Genomic DNA, 21,125 nt, shown 5'->3' with positions numbered 1-21,125 from the left:
TTACTATATTTTACAATAAATTAATTCTAGATCAGATTCTGGTCTTTCATTTTATAAAAGCTTCCTTAAGCTTATCTAAATTTGACTCAAGTCACTTGGAATACAGAATTTCCAAAACTCATTTTACCTAGGGAGCCTGAAACTGCTGAAATGTCGCCATATTTATTGATCTTTATCTAAAAAAAAAGTTGCTAGTTGCAAGAACAGGCTGCTGACAAAAAAGAGCCTGTTTTATATCCAGCATTTGGCTGGAGGCCAGATAATGAGTTTCTATAGGAGCTTATTGGCAAGCTTACTTTTTTGCTTAGGTTCATGTAATGTAACTGTAAGTAATTTGGGAGCCTGGTACATACAAAACAATTTTTAGACAAAATGATCTTATTATTTTTAAATTTTAACAGAGAAGATATTTTTATATAACAGCTTTGTGAACTTAAAGCACTTTAAAAGTGCCTTGGAATGTGATTCTTTACTATCTCCTCTTTTAATGGTCAACCTACTGAATAATCCTTTAAAAATATTGACCCTCATGGCATCTCTGTTTTGCTAGCCTCAGAATTAAGCTGACTACATTCAGTGGAGTGATTTAAAGAAAGGTTTGCATTTATAAAAGGCTGTGTGGTAACACACATAAGGGTAAGTACCTCAGTTTTGCGAGTAAAAAATGCCATAAATGTGTTAATGGGTAATCTGTTGGCCAGGTTATTCTGTCACCTAGGGCTGAAATGTATGAACTATCCTAGGATGAGACTGGAGCATAGGATTTTAATTTCCCAGATGGTGTCCATTCCAGGCAGTTGTCTCGATGGGCCTTTTCACTGGCCTCGTGCATTTTTCATTCTTGATTCAAAGCTTGATGGGAAGGATTGGAGATTGCTCTCTCTCAAGATGTTTTTGACATTTCTCATTTCTTTTGTGTGATAAGTGAATGTGAATCTATGCTAAGGGGAAAGAAAACTGAATTTGGGTCTTGAAACATCCATTGAAGTGCTGTATATACCAGGCTATAAGAAGATGTCCAGATCCAGCTCTTGGCTTTGAGGAATGATAGATAAATGTGATTTTAACAGGAGAATGCCAAGGACTCCTGATTCTATCCAGGACAGCAATGCTTATCTGCAACCTTGAGTAATGGCTCCATCCTTAAGAGGGATAGAGAAGGCATGGGACGCGTACTCGTCCTCCATGTTGGTATGGGCTGATGGGTGCCAACCAGAAAAGGAATAACACTGTACCATACTTTATTATTTCTTCGTGTAGCTGTATTGTTAGCAGTGGCAGTGTGGATGATGAACAGACGGGGTTTGATTTGCAGCTGCTTTGCTGTAGGTCTCTTACGTGGTGTATAAAACTGGTTGAATGTAGATGGAGATCATTGCAATGGGCAGGAGAGCAATACAGTTGTAGAAGTGCTTATCAGAGGTTTGAACTTCCCTAATACGATTTGTTCCCTAGTTGCTATTAATAGAAGGGCCTAGAGATATTTCTGGATGTGATAGCTGAAATGTTTCTTCATCAAATAGTCAATGAATGAGCAAGAAGTGTTTCTATTTTAAACTTAGCTTTGACAAGCAAAAGAACTTCAAAGAAAAGCTGTTCATAGAAAATAACCTTGGTGTGAGTTACCACAAGTGATTCTCTCTAAGTGATAGATTAAACACAGGACTGCAACTTTAAGCATCTCTGATAAAGGAAGAATTTTATGGGGTTTTTTTGCAAGCTATACTGTAGGGGATTTGTATTAGTTTAAAACTTCTGTATTTAATTGAAGGTGCTAATAAACCTTGGCAGAGATGCAAACTCAGGCAGATTTTGAAGGGAACGATCCAGTTTGAACTTGGTGTGAATAGTCACTGCCAAAGTGTTAGGGTAAGCAGAGAATTCATAAGGAAAGTTGAAGAGCTCTGTTGAAAAGAGGTTTGTGTTAGGAGGTGAGAATTGCCTCAGGTGCAAAGGCTTTGGTAGCAAAAGGATCTTCTATTTTGCTCTTTATGTATATTCCTGGAGTGACCTGTATCTGAATCTGCCTTTGCTTTTTCATCTCACACCAGTGCCTGGGATGATGTGCCATGAAGCAAAGCATGACTTTTAATGAAGAGGATGGTAGTGTTGACCACAGAGGACAAAAGGGTAGTAACAGGAACAAGTGCCTCAAAGTTTTTAAAAATCCATTTGTTAGAGCATTGAATCATTCTCCAAATGGAACTCTGTGAGCTGAGGAACACTGTTTGTAGGAGAGAAAATTGCGGCTGATTTGTTATAAATGGCCAGAGTGTTAGATTGCTGAAGTGGCAGGAAAAAGGAACTAACTGTTGGGTTTTTTTTTTCTTTTCAAAGATGGAGCTTGGGACCTTTAGTACAGAGTGTGATTCATTGAATGGGACCAGTTTGGCAGGTCTGGTTTAAATCAGAAATTATACAGTGCAGTGTCTTGGAAAACTATCATTACAATGAGTTTACGTACATAAATTAAGCTTTCTTCTATTGTCTTTTAAAAAGCAAAATGCTTCCCCCAGTAGTATTTAAGATCTAGAATTTAAGAATTGCTCACGTCAAATAGTGTCACTGGAAGTGAAATGTCCTGGGCATTTCTCATTCCTCTGAATGTCGTGGCACCTGCACGTTCTGCAAAAATACTGGCTATGGTGTTTCTCTTACAGTAGAATTTTAGCCATGCTACTAGTCCTAAAAAATTGTGAAAAGTTGTGGTAATTTGAAGGATTTTCGCAGTGCATTTGAATGTTCATAGTCTGTTTCAAAGTCTCTAGCATTTGGTGGGATCTTCTTCATGGGTCTGTCTAGTGGCTTTCTTCAGTAAACCCTTGCTACTTTGTTTTCTTAGCCTGAAGCAGTAGGGAGATATAGCATCCTTACTATTTTGCTCCAGTTTGTCTGGGAATTTAAAGATTGCTTGTGAAGCTGAGTGGATTTTCATGTCTTTGATTAGAAACATCCCAAGTTCAAGAATGTGGACTTACCAGCTGAACTATTTTTGTTTCATGTGACCTGTTAGGAACTGACTTCCTAAACTTTCTTTGGAGTGCAGGTTGTTACCTTGTGCCTATTCTGACTTGCTTTAAAAATAGCCAGGAGAAAGAGGTCATAATCGTTTGGGAAGAGGGTAAATCATCAACTACTGAAAAACAAACCATGCATTTGTTACACTGTGGAAAAAAATGCCTATTAAAAAGCTAAGCTGCACCACATTTTTCATCCACTGGCAGGAAGGCCCTTGAAAGATGATTGTGAGTAGTTAATGATGAGAATGTCTTTATTTAAGTTTAATGCAAGCTTTCTAAAATACTCTTGATGTCTTGATCTTGCAGAGACTCCAACCGTCATGTTAAGGTAAAGCAGAAAAGTGCAGTGCTGAACATGCTAAAGAAGTTGGACAAAATAAGGTTCAGAGGTCACAAGAGAGATGAGTTACTTGATTTAGCAGAGTCTCCAAATGCTTCAGACACTGAATGTGGAGATGAAATTCCGGTGAAAATACCTCGAACGTCAGCTCGAGACAATGAAGAGCTGAGAGACCCTGTAAGTACTTGATTTAAGTATTGTTATATGATGTTTTATAGTTGTGAGGCAGAAAATAACAGACATTAGTAATTCTTTATCCTTATATTTTGGATTTAGCACTTGAGGATTTCTGGACCGGGAAGCAACCTTCCAGTAATAGTCTTCCATTTTGTAGAAGGATAAATTAATTTCTTAGTATTACAGTTCCCTGTCCCTACTTTTTATTTTAGATATTGTGGGTTGACAAGTTTGTTAACCTTGGGTGTGCTTCTGAATGCTCTCTGTTTTTATTTGTTTTGTTGAATTACTAATGAACACATGAAAAGAAAAGGCAACTTTTCAGTCTGAGGAGCTCAGGTCTGCTTAAATGGCACTGTCCAGGACTGTACGGATAAGGCTTCTGTTGGCTTCATTTCAGGGTCACACCACATTGTTCTCCACCGCAGTGTTGTACCTAGTAAAGCTTCCATGCTATTGAGCTGGTTTAAACCTATGCAACAGGTGCTAAAACTTTTTGGTGCTTGTAAGTGGGAGCACCCAAACAGACCTACCTTTTTAAAAGACACTATTTCAGGAAGAGTTAAATATTGGTTAAAAAGTAAAATAAAATCCTACTTTAACTGTTAAAAAGTGGCTAAGGATCCTTGAGCTTGGAATGCTACAATCTAAATTCAGATTTGTCTATTTAACTGTATTCTAGAATGTGACTTGGAAGTCAGAATTTATATCACCCTATTTGGAAACGTACTGTGCGGTTTCTATCCCCAAAATGTGATCAGACTGTTGTCTGAAGGCTCATTTCTAAGAGCACAGGGCTTGCTCACAGCAAATTCTAAACTAAAAGACTTCAAATCTTATATGCTTATGTATCTGCTTTGAGGTTGGGAGCTTTTTCTGTATGTATTAGCTTTTTTAAATTTAAGTGGGCTTCTCTGGTACCACATACAATTCTGGTTATAAAGAGCCTTTTTGCCAGAATGTTTTTCCTGTGGTCATGGAACAAACAGGTGGTAATGACAGAGCATGTTTTGGTCACAGAAAGTCTGTTGTATGCAAATCCTCAAGCATCTGAGACAAGTAAGTCTGTTAAATGCCATTTATTCTACTGAAGACATCTGTCACTTGTTAAGATGTAAGTATTGTGTATGCTGGGAGTAATCTCTGCTACTGCCCTTCTAACATTGTATTTTCTGAGGTTTTTATAGGTAAATACTTTTTTCATTACACTTAAGGCGTTATGTTTACGTGTGGGTATATATTAGATGCCCTTTGTATCTAAACAGAAGTATCTGGATGAAAGAGCTAGAGGCTACAGAAACTTAAACTCTAGATACTATCTTCTATATTTCTTCAGGGGAATAGTAGCTTCAGGATGGTAAGGAGGGAACAGCAAGGTAAAACCTACAGTTTTGAATAGTTATAAAGCCTTATGACTGCACATCTGCAGTGATGGTCTCTGATTTCTCAAAATGTTGAGCTCTGTGTGCTGAGAAGGGAATTTGAAGAGAAACACTTTGCTTTCTGGCTAATTTACATACTGTAGTAGGCTGTTGTGATCTAAGTACTTGGGTTACAGTTGAGTACAGTTCTTTAAAAAACAGGGAGAAAGGGAGAGAGGAAAGCAGCAACAGCATCAGACTTGTTTTGCCCCACTCCTGATATTTGGGAACTCCAAATGCAGTGGAGTAACAGCCTAAGAGCAGCAGCTGTGTTACAGATATGAGCGAAATAAGCAAATTGGTATGAGCAAAGAGGTCTGATGTTCAGGGATAAATTTCAGATGGGAAGTTTGAGGAATTAGCAGTTGGCCTCACAGACATCTGGGAACTGTCCATCTGTAAAATGAAGGGAGAAGAAATAATCCCCTGTGCTGCAGAGGTGCCAAGAATAAAGAAAGTAATGCTTATGTATTTAAATCAGTATTAAAATACTGGTTGAGATCATGTGAACAGGGCAATTCTGAATTATGTCTTTCTCTTATTGAGATCATATGATTGAATTGTACCTGAATTGGTTTTAATTTTCAGTATCTAAAACTCAAATCTTAAATTGCATGTATACAGATTTGTTTTCTTTTAAAGGTTCTGTTAACAACTTAGTATTATAGTTCTATTGCACTCATCATAAGAAGACGAAGTCTTATTGGTTTCTTCCTGTTTAATACCTTAGGGAAATGTTGAAAGCACACAAAAGCTAATGCAAATCTGCATAAATTGCAGTTAGACTGCATATCTTTTCAGATAAATGTGAGCTGTACTGTGCTTCCACTTTTGTTGCTTCATTGTTTCTGTTGAAATCTGAGTACAGAACTTGTGATTTGGAAATTGGTGGCTTATAACTGAACATATGCATGCAAAATTAAAGTCCTGGTCCCCTTATCTGCATCTGTCAACCATTCCCTTGACAAAGGCTTCATCTCTGCCCCTCTACTTCCCTCCCCCTGCTCCTGTCTGGTGTATTAATCGTTATGGAGTCATTAAAGAAAGATCTCTGTCTATTAGAACAGTACAGTGCAGTCATATGAATGAAGGGTCCTTCTTTGCCTCATGGGTTTGCAGTGCACTTAGAAATGTGCACATTAGGTACCTGTTCTTTAGGTATGTATCTGAACTTGACAAGCGTATGCAGGAACTCGACCCAAATGCATCTTTTAGAGTAAAAAAAACCCTGTCATAAAAGCTTGTGATTGCAGAGCCCTGATCATCTGCCAAGAAGAGCATCATCCTCTGTTGTGCACCTCCTGCAAGTGAAGTGAATGTTCAGTCTCATACCACAGTGGCACTTAGTCCCAACATATCTTACCGAAGTTACACATGCAAAATTTACACTGTGAAAAGACAGAAAAGATGGCCAGATGAGGTCATCTCGTATTCTTTATCTTAAAACTGTGAGCTTTACCTGTTTAGTTCAATAATAAATATCCTAATCTGTGTTTGGATAAATCACACAGCTCCTGATAGGAGGGCCCTGGGTCTGGAAGGATTTATATTTTCCTTTCAATTCTTCTCAGTGATTTCTTCTGTTCAAAAAGTGTCTTACTCCAAATTTGAACTAGTTTGGACTCAGCTTACACGCTGGCTGCTAGCATGTGTGGGTACTTTCTCCCCTCTCATTTAAGTAACCCAACTACTAGATAATGCCTTGGATAGCAGATACTTTCTTTGATCTCTGTGGGTATTTGGGCACTGTGATCAGATCATTGCCAAGACAGCAATGTTGGTTAACAAATTTAACTCTTTGCTAAACATCTCTCTTAGTTCTTGAATGGCTTCCTGGATTTCTTCCTCCGTTCCCTCTTTACCATAGGTGATTGTTTGGTTTTTTAAAGCAAGAACATTCAACACTGTAGGTATGTAGAAACACCACAAGTGCAAAATAGGTAGAGGCAGTAACTTGGTCCATTCTTACTTCCTAATTGTGAACATATTAGCATTTGACTTGTTGTGACATTGGAAATTGAGGTAATGTTGCTTTCTCAGTAATTAAAGTCCCCTTCATTCAGTGCCACCATGTCCCATTTTTATGAAAGCGGAGAAAAGATTCAGTTCTATGTACAAGTATATGAATGAATGTGGTGCAGAGGAGATACCATCCCATTTGCAGAGGAGTAAAAGAACAAATTGTGTCTAAACCTGTGGAGACAGTGCGAATTACAAGTCAAATCTCTCTTGTACCTGGCATGTTGTACTGAAAGCAATCTAATCTACTTAACGCGAGTTCCCTACCAGTATGCTAGGATTAAATCTGCGTTAACATGGTACAGAAAACATTAATTTAATTGCAGTACAGCTTGGCTTTTCCTGACATGTCAATTAAAACTTAAATGCTGCTGCATCAGTCACCTCATTTACAGTGATTGTAAGGTATAAAGCATGATGCTTGGGAGGTATGAAGCATGATGCAAACATTACAGTTAAGATGTTCAAGTCTCTAAAACTGACTAGCACTAGAGTTTTTAAAATTTATGTAGAATATAGCTGTGTTTTAGGAGACTTCCAATATGGACAGGCTTCCAAGAATAGCTACTAAGCATTAACTATTCATGCAGATGCCTTCACTCTTAAACAGCGTTGTTGAGTTTTCCCTTTTCTTACAGCAGGTAAATGCAGCATTCATGGGGAACTCTTTCATAATTTGAAGTAAGAAAATGCACATGAAGTGTGAGTTGAGAAACTCAAGACAAACTGTGAATGCAAGCTAAGATTTTGTATTTCAAACTACCTCTTCCCTGTGTTGTGTTCCAGCCACTTTCTGGGCCCTGAGGAGTGACTTGGGTGGATGGTTATGCCCCTGGGGTTGCCATGCCTTGTCCTCATTGCTCCTTTTCCTCTGTGTTTGAGAACTGTTCCTCTTCAGGCTAATTACAAACTTGGAAATGAGGCAACTGTTTTGTTATATCTTCCTAGAGAAAAGTCATCCATGTACATATGATGTTGTGGAAGAAAATTAGGAGAGAGTTGGCCATTTTTATTTCTGTATGATGGTGAAACATGCTGTGCTGCAGATGGAGAGGACCAGATCCACATCTGCTTGGTTAAGAAGTGACTTAGACCCTTTCTGTGACTGTACAGTGGCAGTGGTGTCGGTGCTCAGCACACAGAACAAAATCCCAGGGCCAACAGGATAAAGGGAGTTTGGAGAGGGAAGGCAGAGAACTCTTGGGCTGGGAAGTGCTTTATGAAAAGCCTAAACTGCAGATGGTTTGAAAAACATTGATGAGGAGATGTGATTTTTAGACCCGGAGCCGGGTATGGCTTGGAGCAGCAACCCTGAACTCTGATAATGGGTTAGAGACAGTCTGTCATCATCAGAAATGTTCCTTTAACCCCTCTGTCTCTGACTCCACACTCACCTCAGGCATTTCTCTGGCTTCCTGGGCACTGCCAGGCCTTGTGCATGGTCTTGGCTAAGTAATAGCAATTGCCAGCATTTTAAGAGGGCTCCTGTGTCAAATACTGTCAAAGCTAGAGAGGTAGAAGAAAAAGCAGAAATCTGCAGAAGCCTTCAAGGCTTTTCCTGTGAATCAGAAACTAGAAAGGACATCTGTATAGTACAGTGTAGTTGTTTCAGCCTGAGTCACAGTACTGTCCTACGGAGACAACAGATAGGAGAAACCTTTACCCAGATAAGGCTAGAATTAATACAAGGATTTTGTTAACTTGTGAATTGAGTCAGTTATGCTAACTTCAGACAGAAGGGCTTTTTGAATTCAGAGGTAGGCAGTAGACCTTCAGCAAATGTAGAGACTTTATTTCTTGTCATCTTAGGTGTGTTGGTGTGGGGAAAAAACTTCTGAGACAAAAAGAAACATCTACTTAAATATCTCTCATATCGCTGTCCTGGGCATGCTTAGTTTTCTGAACACTTCTAAACAGTATTCATAAAATATGGTGATGCCAGTTTTGGAAATTGGTGCTTTATTTACCACCAAACTTGTGTTACTGTGTATCTTACTACTCTGGTTAAACTATATTATTGTTACATGATAATTACATGATCTTGCTCCTAGTATTCTTAGCAAGCAGCCTTATGTTTTAACTTAGTGGATTTTTTCCTCTTTTTTTCTCTACGTTACAAGGTCATTCTAACCTTTTGTACTTAGTTTGAAGATCTGTACCTTCTGATTTTTAACCTATCAACGGATGTCAGGCTGCTTGAAAATCTAATGCTTAAGCAGATAAACACATTTGAAAACTTTCAGAATGAGTCATGTTAACTGATATCACTCTCCTGAGTGCTATTCACCTCTTGCTCTTTCCTTTCTTCTAAGAGGCACAGTCAGGGTATGCTGGGCTTTAATTAATGACTTAACATCTCTAAAGAAGGAAAAGCAGAGTTGGTTCTCCAGATGGATTTCTGAAATGTAGCACAACTTTGGGTGAAATATCTTGAGTATCTTCAATGAGGATGAAAATTTGGATATGCTGAGATATTTTTTAGCCTGTTTCTTCTTTCTCTCCTCCCTCGCTTTCCTTGCGCCTGCCTGTGGAGTGTGTTGTAAGGGTGCTGCTGTTCGACTTCAGCCACACCATCCTCCTTGGGGCTCTCCAAGTGTCTGGCAAGTGATAGCACTAAACCTTGCAGTGTAAATAAATACAACCCAGCTCTATAGATAAGAAATCAACACAGAGGTTAATTGACATGCTCATCTGATAACAGGCTCTGTTACTCTTCAGCAGTGACTGGAGCTGTTTCACCTCTCTGGCTAAAGGCAGAGGTTAATGGGAAATGTGGAGCATGGGGAGGAGGATGCTGTGCTGCAGCTTTCCGTGTGAGGATTGCTTGCGGTCTGTCTGCCTCTGCTATGACATGGTTCGTGCTGGCTCCAGAATGGGAAGCAGCTAGGGCTGCTGCTGAGCTAACAGCTTCTGCTCCTCATCGTGGCCAGCAGCGTTGACTGACTGCTGTGTGGGTGGGTGCTGCTTTTGGCACTGGAAATAGCATCTCTGCTTGGCACTGTATTGAGCATGCCCAAGTGGGGAGTTGATACCAGGTAAATGCTGGGCAGTAACTACCTACAGAGTGCTAATTTGCCTGTATAGACAAATTCTGAGGCTTAAACTCAGCATCTGTTCAGCTCAAGGAAGAAAACAGATGTTTAATAGATATTTCCACACTGATTTATCTTAGAAGTGCAAATCATTCCCAACAGTGAAAGTAATTTGTTGTCAGTAAGCTTTCTGCACATTTTTCCTAAAACACAGAAGATGTCTTTTAATTAACTCTCCTATAGATTACTTGAGTATATAAATATATATATATATATGTAATTTAGGTGGTGTGGTTAAATGTAAACAAGCTGTTTGAAAGCAGTGCAGTTCCTATGTGTTTTTAGGGTTCAAACAAGGAGTGGGGGAGCGATTAGAATGGGTAAATAAATCCCTTTCTGTCTTTGTTCTGAGATGTAGCCTTCTGTAATCTATCACTTTGATTTTGAGTATTAGCGGTTGAAGAAGCTCCTGCAATTCTCATTGACAGACTTTTTGTACCTTGTGGGGACTGCACACAAGTGCTGAACAACCATTACCCAGGAGATGCCCTCACCCACCCTTTTCCCTACTGTTTGAAAATGCCCACTTAATGAGAGAAAGATGGCATCACCTGCCTTCTGCTGTGTGGGCTTGGGGTTTTTCTGTGCTCACTTCATGGAGGTGGTGGTTGTCACTGCTCTTGCAAATTAATCAATTTGCTCTTTAATTCCTGCTTTCTGCAGTATTTCAAGTGCTGAGTTCACTTGAGGGGTGCTGGTAAATCTGTCAAGACACACAGTCTCCTGACTCCCCCCTCTCCTAGCCTGCCAGGATGAGCTCCTGGGCACCAGCAACATCCTTCTGCAGTAACGGGGCTGTGGGGGAGATAGAGGGAGTGGGGAACCCTTCCTTGCTTGAGAGCCTGTGGTCTTCAGAATTACACATTCTATAAATGGATATTAAAATATAAAATATATATTTTCTAATAGCTCAGCAGTTATCTAGGAAAGTATTACTTTTGATAACTTCACAATTTTATAGGTAAAGTGTGTTGCATTGACTGTTCATTTAATGGGAAGAAGAGAGGGATAGTATAAATATGCCTTTTAAATCAGCAGAAGTAATGCTTAAATGATAACGCAGCAGAACTAGTAAGGGTGGCGGTGGTGGTGGGAAATCTTAGTTTTCTGTAACTCCCTGAGGTCTGTAGAAATGTATTCTGTAAACTCACATGGGAGAGATACCATGCATTTGATTAGCTTTCATTCATTTGTTTTGGTAATTTAATACTGAGAGAGGCATGCAGAGTTGTTGATACTTGCATGTTTCTCACATGACTGTTTCTTTACTGCCCCAGAAATAAGTTGATGTATTTAAATGAAAAAAAAAACAAACATGTGCTTCTGAGCTGTGAATATGTTCTGGCTTTCTTATAGGCTGGTCCAGGGACCATCATCATGGCTTCAGGAGTCTCGGATTTTAACAGAACAGAGTCTGACAGACTGAGTGAGATCAAAGGTCACCTGGAAATAGCCTTACTGGAAAAACACTTTTTACGTAAGTATAAAATGCTCTGTGGAGAGGAATGGCTTAAGCTTGCTGAAATAAGGTTTCTCTAAGCTGTAGAAGTTGGCATCAGAATTTTGAGGTGTGCTGATATGTGGATAGCACATGGGCTGATGTTTCCCTAGGAAGACCTTAAAAGCATTCTCAGGGTTTCTGGGTCACTTGGATGTTTTTTCTTCATTGCATTTCTCACAGCATACCTCACTACATGACTAAAGCTGCTTAGTTGAAATCCTGATGTTGACATCTGCAGGTTATCTTAGAACTAAGTCAACCTTAATGTGCTTGGAATAGGTGGAGTTTTTTTTCTAGTAGTAATTCATAAGAAGAGATTTCTGAAGGGGCAACCACTGCATTTCCTTGGCAGCTGTTTCAACAAATAATATATCTTAAAACACATATCTCTTAACAGTATAAGGGTTACTAGTAAGTGATGTAAGAAATACAGAGAAGTGTGACTGCAGATTTCAGGTGTTACTTGTTTGGGTTTATTTGTATATATATGTGTATTTGTATATATGAGAAAAAATGTATATGAGTCATTCATGGCTAGAGAGAGCCACAAGATTTTGGGGATTTAATCTCAGGAGTTCTGAACTGCTGATTTTTAAGACAGGATAGTTAAAAACGGAAAAACGGAAGACAAGCATTCCCGTGACTTAGTAGAAGTAGAGATCTCTGTAATAAATCAATGAGAATTCTTGGTCAGTTGCTTCATAAAACGGTCATTTTAATGTTTTGGTTTTAACTTCAGAGTATGAGGGTTGTTTTTATGTGTTCAGAGCTTGTCAGGTATTTTCTGAGGGGTAGGAATAACAAGCCTATGGATTCTATTCAATTTCTATAATCCAGCAACAAGACTTGTGTTTTATCTTCAGCATGTTCTCAAGGATTTGCCATTAATTTCCCTAACTTGTTTTTCATTTGGCAATATTTCTTTGATATGTTCCCCCCCCCCCCCATGTATGTGAGGGAGGCCTGATAAAGGAAACTGGGAAAGAATTTATAACAAGCTACTATCAGCTTCCACAGATAGCTGGAAGAGGTATCACGGTTGGAATATCAGGCAAAAACTGAAAGATCTGTTTGACTTGCCTCATTAGTTTCAGTACTTTACTTGAATATTTAGCTACAGTTACCATGTACTTCTTCCATCGCAAAGGTGATATATTGCTTAAGCTCCTGTTATCCAACTGTTTTTAAACTAGATGGAACATGTATGATTTCCTGATGTAATCTAGTGTGTAACAGAAACAGTAGGACCTACCAGAACTGATTTCTGGTTTGAACTAGGACATGCTTTTTGATATAAAATAGGGTTCCCAGGGCACCTCCATTGCTGGTGAATCCATTCTCCTTTCTTAGCATGTTCTTACAGTAACTGAATGTTATTTTTGTGAACGTTTGTAATCTTCAGGTTCTTGCTGTAATTTCAAAACCTTCTGATAAACTATGTTACCACTTCTGGCTGAATCCTTTTTCCTTTTCACAGACCTTTGTAGCAAACTCCAAGGTAAAGGGTAATGAAGATTACCCTTTCATGTAAACGTTGAGCAGATGGTTGGAGGTTCAGGCTGATGGGATAGTTTAGCTGAGTGGATTGAGTCAGCTCTGGATGTCTCCAGCCCTTACTGCTAGGTCAAGAGCTCTTCACCGAAGCCTGAGGTTTGCTGTAGCTGAAATTATGGATTTCTCCTGGCAAGTTCGTTGTAACTCTGTACCGAAAACAAGAATAAGAATCATAAACTGGTGGGGAAATAAGTGAGGTAAAGCTTACCCTTTATTCCCCTACACTCCATTCAAGATTTTAGGCTGAAATAGGTCACTGTGTTTGTCAGCTGGAGTGAAGTAGCAGTTCTCTTTTTTGGGTATGGCTCCTGCGTTCTTCTCCTTTCTTTTCCCTTCTCTTTGAGTTCGTGTTTTGCACTTTTTTAATATTAGAAGTGCTTCATTATTGTTTTCTTCCCAAAAATGAACTAATGGTATGCAGAAAAATATTCTTGAAGTGTGCAGTTTGTTTACTTTTATTTTCCTTGGATGAAAGCCTGATCATTATTTTTTTAAAATCCTATAGCTGCAGTCAGTGCTTTTTAAGAAAGCTAGTTTCTCTGCAGTAGGTGTTTTTTTAGAAGGCTAGTTGCTCTGCACTATTTCCATACTATTTTTATTTATGGAATTCTTTAAGGACGTCTGGCTATAATTGTGTTTTTGCATAAACCGTTTGCATAATCGTCCACTTAAATCCATTTCCTCCAGCTAGATGTGCAAAAATCAAAGCAACTGCTATAGTTAGTGAGGGAAATACTTAAAAGTTTCATGGATTTGCTTTTTAATGTGTTGAGTTTCTAATTGTTATCACTTTGATTCTGACTTTATTTTTGCCTCTTCTGTACTTTTATTTGTATTACTGTGCCATTAGCCAGGAGGTTTAAGGAGATTTCCTCTCAGCTAGACATTATGCATAATGTACGTTACACAGCTACAAGTCAGTGTGGGTCTCTAGTTGCAGGTGCCTGGCTAAAGAAGAGCAAAGCACTAGTCTTCTCTAAACTCTATTCAGCCATTAGTAGGCACAAGTAATAGGTGCAGTTTGGCTGAGTAGTATATTCAGTGAAACACATCCCAAACCTAACTGTAACCTCTACAAGCTGCAGAGGAAATCTGGATCAAATAGGTACTGGAGACAAGCTGTTGTCTGTAAAGGGAAAATATCTTCATCAAAGATGCCAGATGAATCTTTTCTTTAGCAAAGAGATAATCTGAACATCCAAAGATATGAAGATGGAGAGGAATTGCTTAACGTGTGCATAACTATAAATGCAAATAAAATGTGACTGGAAATGCAAGGGGTTTAAGCTGCAAACTGAGAGGAGGATGAGGCAGGCAGAGGAGGGGATGTTGGATAATGTCTTAAGCAAGAGGGAGTGATCATCTGACTCTTCCAACCAAGTTGCTTTTTCTGCCTGTGTGGGAATGGTCTTAATCTCTGTGATCTAATGGCTCCTTCTGAGCCTTATTACAGGAATCCTGAAAACTGTGTTGGTTGGGTCTGCAGTGTTGGGGATTCCTGCAGAAAAAGTCTTGAACACCAGCTGAATGAAAAGTGCAGAGAGCTTAGTGTGCTAGAGTTTTAAGTGCACGTGGATGGATAAAGCTTTTTCTTGGAGCTGTGACAATCAGAATCGTTCATTTCTAAAGGATTTTGTGTTGTTATAACCTAGTTTTAAATGCACATGAACACTGCCTTGGGCTAGTTGAGGATTCAGTTTGGAAAGGCAACTACTGACCCAGGACAGTTTTGCTAAGATCAGTAGTGGTTTTAGTGTTTCCATTTCAAAACCTAGTTGTATCTAAACAAGCAATAAAATCGTGCTTGCTGCTCTTGCATTTGCAAGACAAAAATTATGCAAACCCACGATCTTTCTGGGTTTGCACCTCATAGAGGTAAACACTCTGCTTTTCCTCCTGTTACTTCCTGTGCCTGCTTATAGAGGGCAGTTTTGGAGATATGAGCACTCTGATCCTGGTGCCACAAGGTGCTTTGTAAGCACACATGCATCCTGTGGTTTACATGAAGTATTAGCTAATTCTTGTTCAAAGATGTTCAAGCCTTTTGCAGTGCTAAATTTAGCAGCTCAGTGAAGAGGAGTTGGTGGTAGCAGCAGCATATGAGAGTAAACAAACCAGGTGACTGTTAGAGAAGAGGGTTAGTCATGACTCGGTAAATCAAAGAAACACTACATGAGGGTGAAGAGCTCTAGGAGGAAATAAAGTCCTCTCCCACAAGGGTTTTGCATTCCACTTGGTAAAGCAGAGTGTGGCAGGAGTCTTTGGGGCTTACCAAACCACTGGTTTCAGTTATGATTTTTATACTAGCATTACAAAATAACTTGGGATTATGCTGCTTTCCCATTGAAATTCTGCTCCAGCACAGTCTTCATCCTCATGTGCCTTTTTGAACCCTTTATGTGACTAACCTCCACAGTGTTTTCTCTGGCTCGTTCTTTCTGGTATAAATGAGCTGATGATTCTTTGGATGAAGAACAACCTAGCAAAATACTGACTACAGGGAAGTAGAGCTCTAGAAAAACATACATGATTCTCAGGCAGATCTGGGATGTTAGAAAGTGTTGAATCTTGAAGGCAAAGTGTGTGGTGGTGGTTGTAACCAACAGAAGACCTACACTGAAAAGTCCAGTTCTGCACAACCCCAGTAATTGTATGCAACAAATTGACTATGAAGCTGAGTCAGAGTCCCATTACCAACTATGTTAGAATACCTTTGGTGTAATTTATCTTGACGTAAGGGCCAAACACCAGCTGCAGTGGCAGAAATAGAGAAGAGCAGAAGAACAGATTCACTGCATTGGTTTTGCTGTCTTCTTATTGACTTGGCAGCCTTTAATCTGAACCTTAGGTTTAGAAATCTGGAAGCAGAATCTAGAGCTGAAGCAGAATCTAGGGCAGGTGAAGACCCTGGCAAGAGAGGAAGCAGCTGCTGTGTATATCTGAGACACCCAAATACCAGCTCTGGGCCATAGTATCCGCTGCTTGCTACATGGTCAACCCCAGCCAAGGGATCCTGATGCTGCAGCTTGGGCTCCAAGCTTGCTGATGCTGGTGAGCACTGAGGCTGCTGTAGCAGTGGAGGTTACCCTGGGTTTCTCACATCCTTTACTCCTTCCCCTAAGCTTCTTTCAGTTTAAAATCCTGGACTCTCAGGCAGTAAAAAGATGTCCCTAGGGAGATCTGCATGTGTCCCTTGAGATTGTGGAGCTTCTCTGATGAGGACTGTGGTTTGTGTATGGTGACTGGTGGGGAATCTTCTTAAGTATTTTACCTGGGCACCCAGAAAAGACACAGTAGAAAGATTGAGTTCAGGCTTTGCTGTAGAGCTGCTCTCACTTGCTTTGTACTAACAAATTTTAAAGTTTTTCTAGGTCTGACTTCTGACTGGGAGACTTCTCAAAACCTACAGAAAGTTTCTTAAGAGATGTAGGAAAGGTATTGCTTATAGCTGGAGATGCTTACATGATGTACTGTGTATATTGAGTTCATTTCTAGCCTTCCTGGACAGAAAAACCCACAAACCTCCAAAACTCTGGCTTCGTTTTCCTGGAAACATTGGGAACGTTGGATGAGGCAGTCATGAGCAGGTTAGAGCACTTCTCTGGGGTTTAAGAAGCCTCAGTACAGACTAAGGAACGTTCAGACCTTCCTTTCTCATCTGCAAGGACTCTGTTCTGACTGGTGGAGGAGATGGGTTGGGCTCTTGCTTGCTCTTGACTTGGCTTCCAAGAACACGATATTTCTGAGAGGAGAGGGAAAGGATGTGACTCCAGCTCAGTGCAGCAGCAGGCTGGAGTCCTGGACTGGTCCTTGTTCTGGTCCTGACTTGTGCAATGTGCAATGTGGACAAAGCACATACAGGGAGATGTATGTGATGATGCTGTACATGAAGATGCCAGAAAGCTGGAGGATCTCATATGGTCACACCATCTTTGGGACTGATGAACCAAAATGCAGCACTGTGCTGAGAGAGATGTATTGTTTGAGCTCCTCCAGAGGCTTGAACAGGTGCCACCTACTCACTGTGTTACGTAGGTGGGCTGTGCTCTTGCTTCTGCCTTTTTTGCATGCCCAGCTCAGCTTCCTGAATTGCAGAGAGGGTGTGAAAATCCAGGCAGGGCAGTGGTCAGCACTGTTGTGCCTCTGCCTGTTGTGTAACTGGGATGGAGAGTTTGGGAGCCCCATGAACTTGCCTTTCCCTGCTCATCTTAGTAACACAAAAGCTTTGGAAGAGCCTACTGCTATTTCTAAGCCAGACATTATTTCAACATTTGTAGACTGTTTCACTTCTGCCAAAACCAGTGAGTGAAAACCATTCTTGCAATAATGACAATATTTTTGCAACTCCCTTCATTTTAGATGGATTCTGCAACTCTTCTGGCACTTTTATTCCCTGAAATTTCTGGAAATTCACATAGCAGCAGTACTTCTCATGACTTTTAAGCTGACTTTATAAGTGTATCTAGCAATAGAAAACTTCCCACTTGGTGTTTTGAGAAGGGGATCTGTCTCACTACGCTGTATTTTCAGGAAGCATAATTTAAAATCTTTCCATAATGAAGGGGAAATGATCCTGTCTGTGTCACTTATAACACAGTAAAGCTCCACTGAAAGCACTGTATGTAAAGTTACTAATTGGTACTGTTTTGTACAAACCATAGCAATGACATCTTAATTTTTTCTAATATCACCCACTCCAAGTAGGACATAATGAGAATGGTGAGAGAGACTAGAGCAGTTTGCACTGAGGAAGACTGTCAAATATGAGGTGCTTTGTAAATCAGTCTCCTTCATCTCACAAAAGAGAAGAACACTTCATATGAGAATCTACTATTCAGGTGAGGAGAATAGTACCAGGGAATATTAGTTGCACTGAGAGGCAGGTTGTTGGTTCACTCGGCCTTGCCTCCACTGCCTCTGGATCGGAGTTGGCTTATTTCCTATCTGCACAGCAAGAGCCCACGCTGCTCCCTGCCTTGTAGGCGTATGCAAAGAGACTCAAAAACTGGTCCTCAAAAGATATGCTTATTGTAAGTACTGGAGCAGGAGCTCTGCCTTTGAAAGACCACAGGCAGGAACAAAAGAACGATGGAAACAAAACAAAGTAAAAAGAGATTGTTTAACTGCCAAACCCATGTTGAAGTTTTTTAAGTCATTGGGCATGACAGATCACTTCTTTGTTTTGATATGTGCAGACTTAGCTGGAGAACAGTCATAGTGAAAATACGGGATTTATATTTGATTGTTTCACTTCTCCACTCTACCAAAATCCCTATAGAAAACACAGGAGAGAGGAGGGAAGGATATGAACTCAATAAATAATCTTAATCTTTAATGATTCTCTCTGCTTTTGGGCTTTCTCTGACACCAATATTCTTATCAGAAAATCTTTTTGCCTTGTTTTCTGGATGAAAGATTCATGCAAGATTCAAGCAAGAGGCCTGACCGCAAGGGAAAACCATTAAATTGACAAAGTAAGGTGTTCACAAATGCAAAAAAAACCCCCCAAAACAAGGAAGAGTTCTTCCAGACTGCTTGTTGTCCGCCTCTGGAAGAGCTCTGTAGAATAAGAATGCTGGTATCCATTTCAGAAGCAACCACCTAATCACACAAGACAAAGGAGGGGGTTAGACAGTCAGCCTGGAGTCTGGAGGTTTACAAGGCACATTTTTTGGTTCTTCTTAAAGCTCCAAGACTAGTACTCCTTAGGAGGTGAGCTTTGTGCTTCCCAATTGAAGCACTGAAGTCCAAGCATGAAAGAGGACATGAACTTAAGTGGTGACTTAAAGAAGAAAGGGCAGCTAATAAAGTGGAGCTGTTAGAGCGATAGCTTAAACAAGTACTTTTCTTCCCCAAGCATCTGGCATGCAAAGAAGTAAAATATCTTTCAGTGTCTGGGATCGAAGGCTAGTGTTTTATTTGAAGCCTTTTGGGTAGATCTGTGATAATTTTTTGGCAGTCTCTGTGATTCTCAAGTCGCTGGTGGAAAGACATATGCCCTGGAGAAGGACAGTTGTGGATTAGAAGAAGAACAGGTAACAAATAGTACAATTAAGCTGTATCCAGTTATAACTGCAAATTGTGAACGTGTCTTCAGAGGAGTATATATAAATTGCAAAGTAACTGTAAGCAGGAAAAAAGCAGGCAAGGGAATTCTGTTGTGGGTCCTTCCTCCATCACTGCTTGTTGGTCAGACCTCATTCTCTGGATATCTTCGCTTTATCTTAAGTGGTGAAGTCATTTCATGTTTTTTACAGGACTGCCATTTGCTGCTGGTTTTTAAGGTGAAGACTAAAAGCTCTTCAGTATCTGTGATGATGAAAATAGATATGTTGTTAAGACTCCTAACATCTTGTTAGTAATGTCATATAGTTGATTTACTTGGGACAAGTAAATATTAGCTTTTTGTAGGAATTAGGAATCTGGTAGCGGTTAAAACTGCCTGCGCTGGAGACAGCTCTGGCTTCATTAGTGTGGCTGATGAGATCCAGTTTGAAGATGTGTGGTTGGAATTTAGTGTGTTTAGTACCAATTCAATAATGTGCACTCTGGTAATGTTCAAAGGGTTGTAGAGATATTTGCCATGATTAACATAGACATACAAGGGTTACTTTTGTCTTGTTAAGTACTGGTGTTTCCTCATGTAAATATGATGGGTAACATGTATGCTTTTTGGCATTTCTAGTTTTCAACTTGGTCTCCTTAAATTTAACACTAAACTGATTTGGTAGCTAGAAACAGCAGGCTGGCAGTCTGTAGCTGTGCTCTGAAAGAAATTTGTGATCACCTTGTCCCAGAGGGAGGTTTTGCAGTGTACCTGTAGGCCTAGGAAGGAATGTTATGTAAAACAGCTACGAGGAAACTCCCTAATCTACCTTCAATCCTGGGATTAAGGGAAACATCCGCTTTGCTGCATATGTAGTATCAGAATTAGAAATCCAACCTTCTGCCACGCCTTCCCAGCCTCATGTGTCATCCTTCTTACCTAAATACTACTCAGAGTCTGTTCGGTCTCACCAGACCTAAATATTTTGGTGTTGAAGTGCTTTTTGTCAGAACATTTTTTACAAGCTTGTGTATTCTGAGGAGCAAACTGAAATTTTTCAGTTTCTCTAGTGGCTGATGCCAGACAATGGTGCAGCACAACACTTGGTAACTCATCTTATAGCAGTTCCATTGTATCAACTAACCTTTTTGGAATGTTAATCTTTGAATTTGAGTGGTCAAATACTTAAGCGTTCAGGTGCGACAGTTACATTAGACCTCATAGAGGATGAAATACTGTAGAAAAAATGAAATAGATAAACGTTTTGGTAACCTGTGAGATGCATGGCTGATGACGTTCTTTACTATGGGGTCAGTTCTCCCACGGCTTACAGTGCAATAATACTTGGATTAATGTCATTGGAACACCATTGTTGCCTTGTCTCACAGACATCTACAGCTCATTTTTAGAAGTGCAGTAGCATCCAGATATTGTCCTGCTTTTCTACACAAGTTGACTTTATTCTAGAGAGCTTTTAAAGCATTTTTTCAGGGTCACACCTGCTGTCACAGCCTAAAGGGTTACCCAATGTGTAGGTATATAGAGGTTATAACTGTAGGTTGGTAGGCTTCTGTAATACTCAAAGACACGGAGGCTTTTTACTTTAAATTTCTCTACTTAATATTAGATTGCCAGAAATACCCCAAAAATCACCCCTAGCAACTATACCTGTGATTTATAAAGTGAATATATATATGAATGAAATAAATATATACAGAGAGCGAGCTGTTATAAATTATTGGCAGCAATCAATAGTAGGTGAATAGCAATAGCAACCATGTAGGTGTATACTATTATAGGTTACTGCAAAATGATCACTAATGAAGAAAACTTTTCAGTAATACAGCAGAAAATGTAATTATGATGGATTACTTTACATACACATATACATATGTTTACATTAATACCAGTATCAAGCTAATTGGTCCATATTTGGCCCCTTATATGGGCCAAAC

The 21,125-nt window shown here is 39.7% G+C and overlaps 1 protein-coding gene across 1 annotated transcript in view; it reads left to right on the top strand.

The window, feature by feature from the left end:
• The first annotated feature begins 3,326 nt into the window (after window positions 1–3,326).
• The window catches only part of GRAMD4 (GRAM domain containing 4), a 52,885-nt gene continuing 35,086 nt past the window's right edge, over window positions 3,327–21,125 (top strand). The window contains exons 1-2 of the mRNA XM_027639860.1: window positions 3,327–3,537; window positions 11,426–11,546. Of these exons, the coding sequence (XP_027495661.1) occupies window positions 3,376–3,537; window positions 11,426–11,546 (283 nt within the window). The 5' untranslated portion in view covers window positions 3,327–3,375. The remainder of the gene's footprint in view (window positions 3,538–11,425; window positions 11,547–21,125) is intronic.

The sequence above is a fragment of the Corapipo altera genome, unplaced genomic scaffold, assembly GCF_003945725.1.
Source record: "Corapipo altera isolate COAL_440 unplaced genomic scaffold, ASM394572v1 1b, whole genome shotgun sequence".
In the NCBI taxonomy this organism is placed as follows: domain Eukaryota; kingdom Metazoa; phylum Chordata; class Aves; order Passeriformes; family Pipridae; genus Corapipo; species Corapipo altera.
Note: the sequence above shows the minus strand (reverse complement) of the source record. Positions and strands in the feature narration are given on the sequence as shown.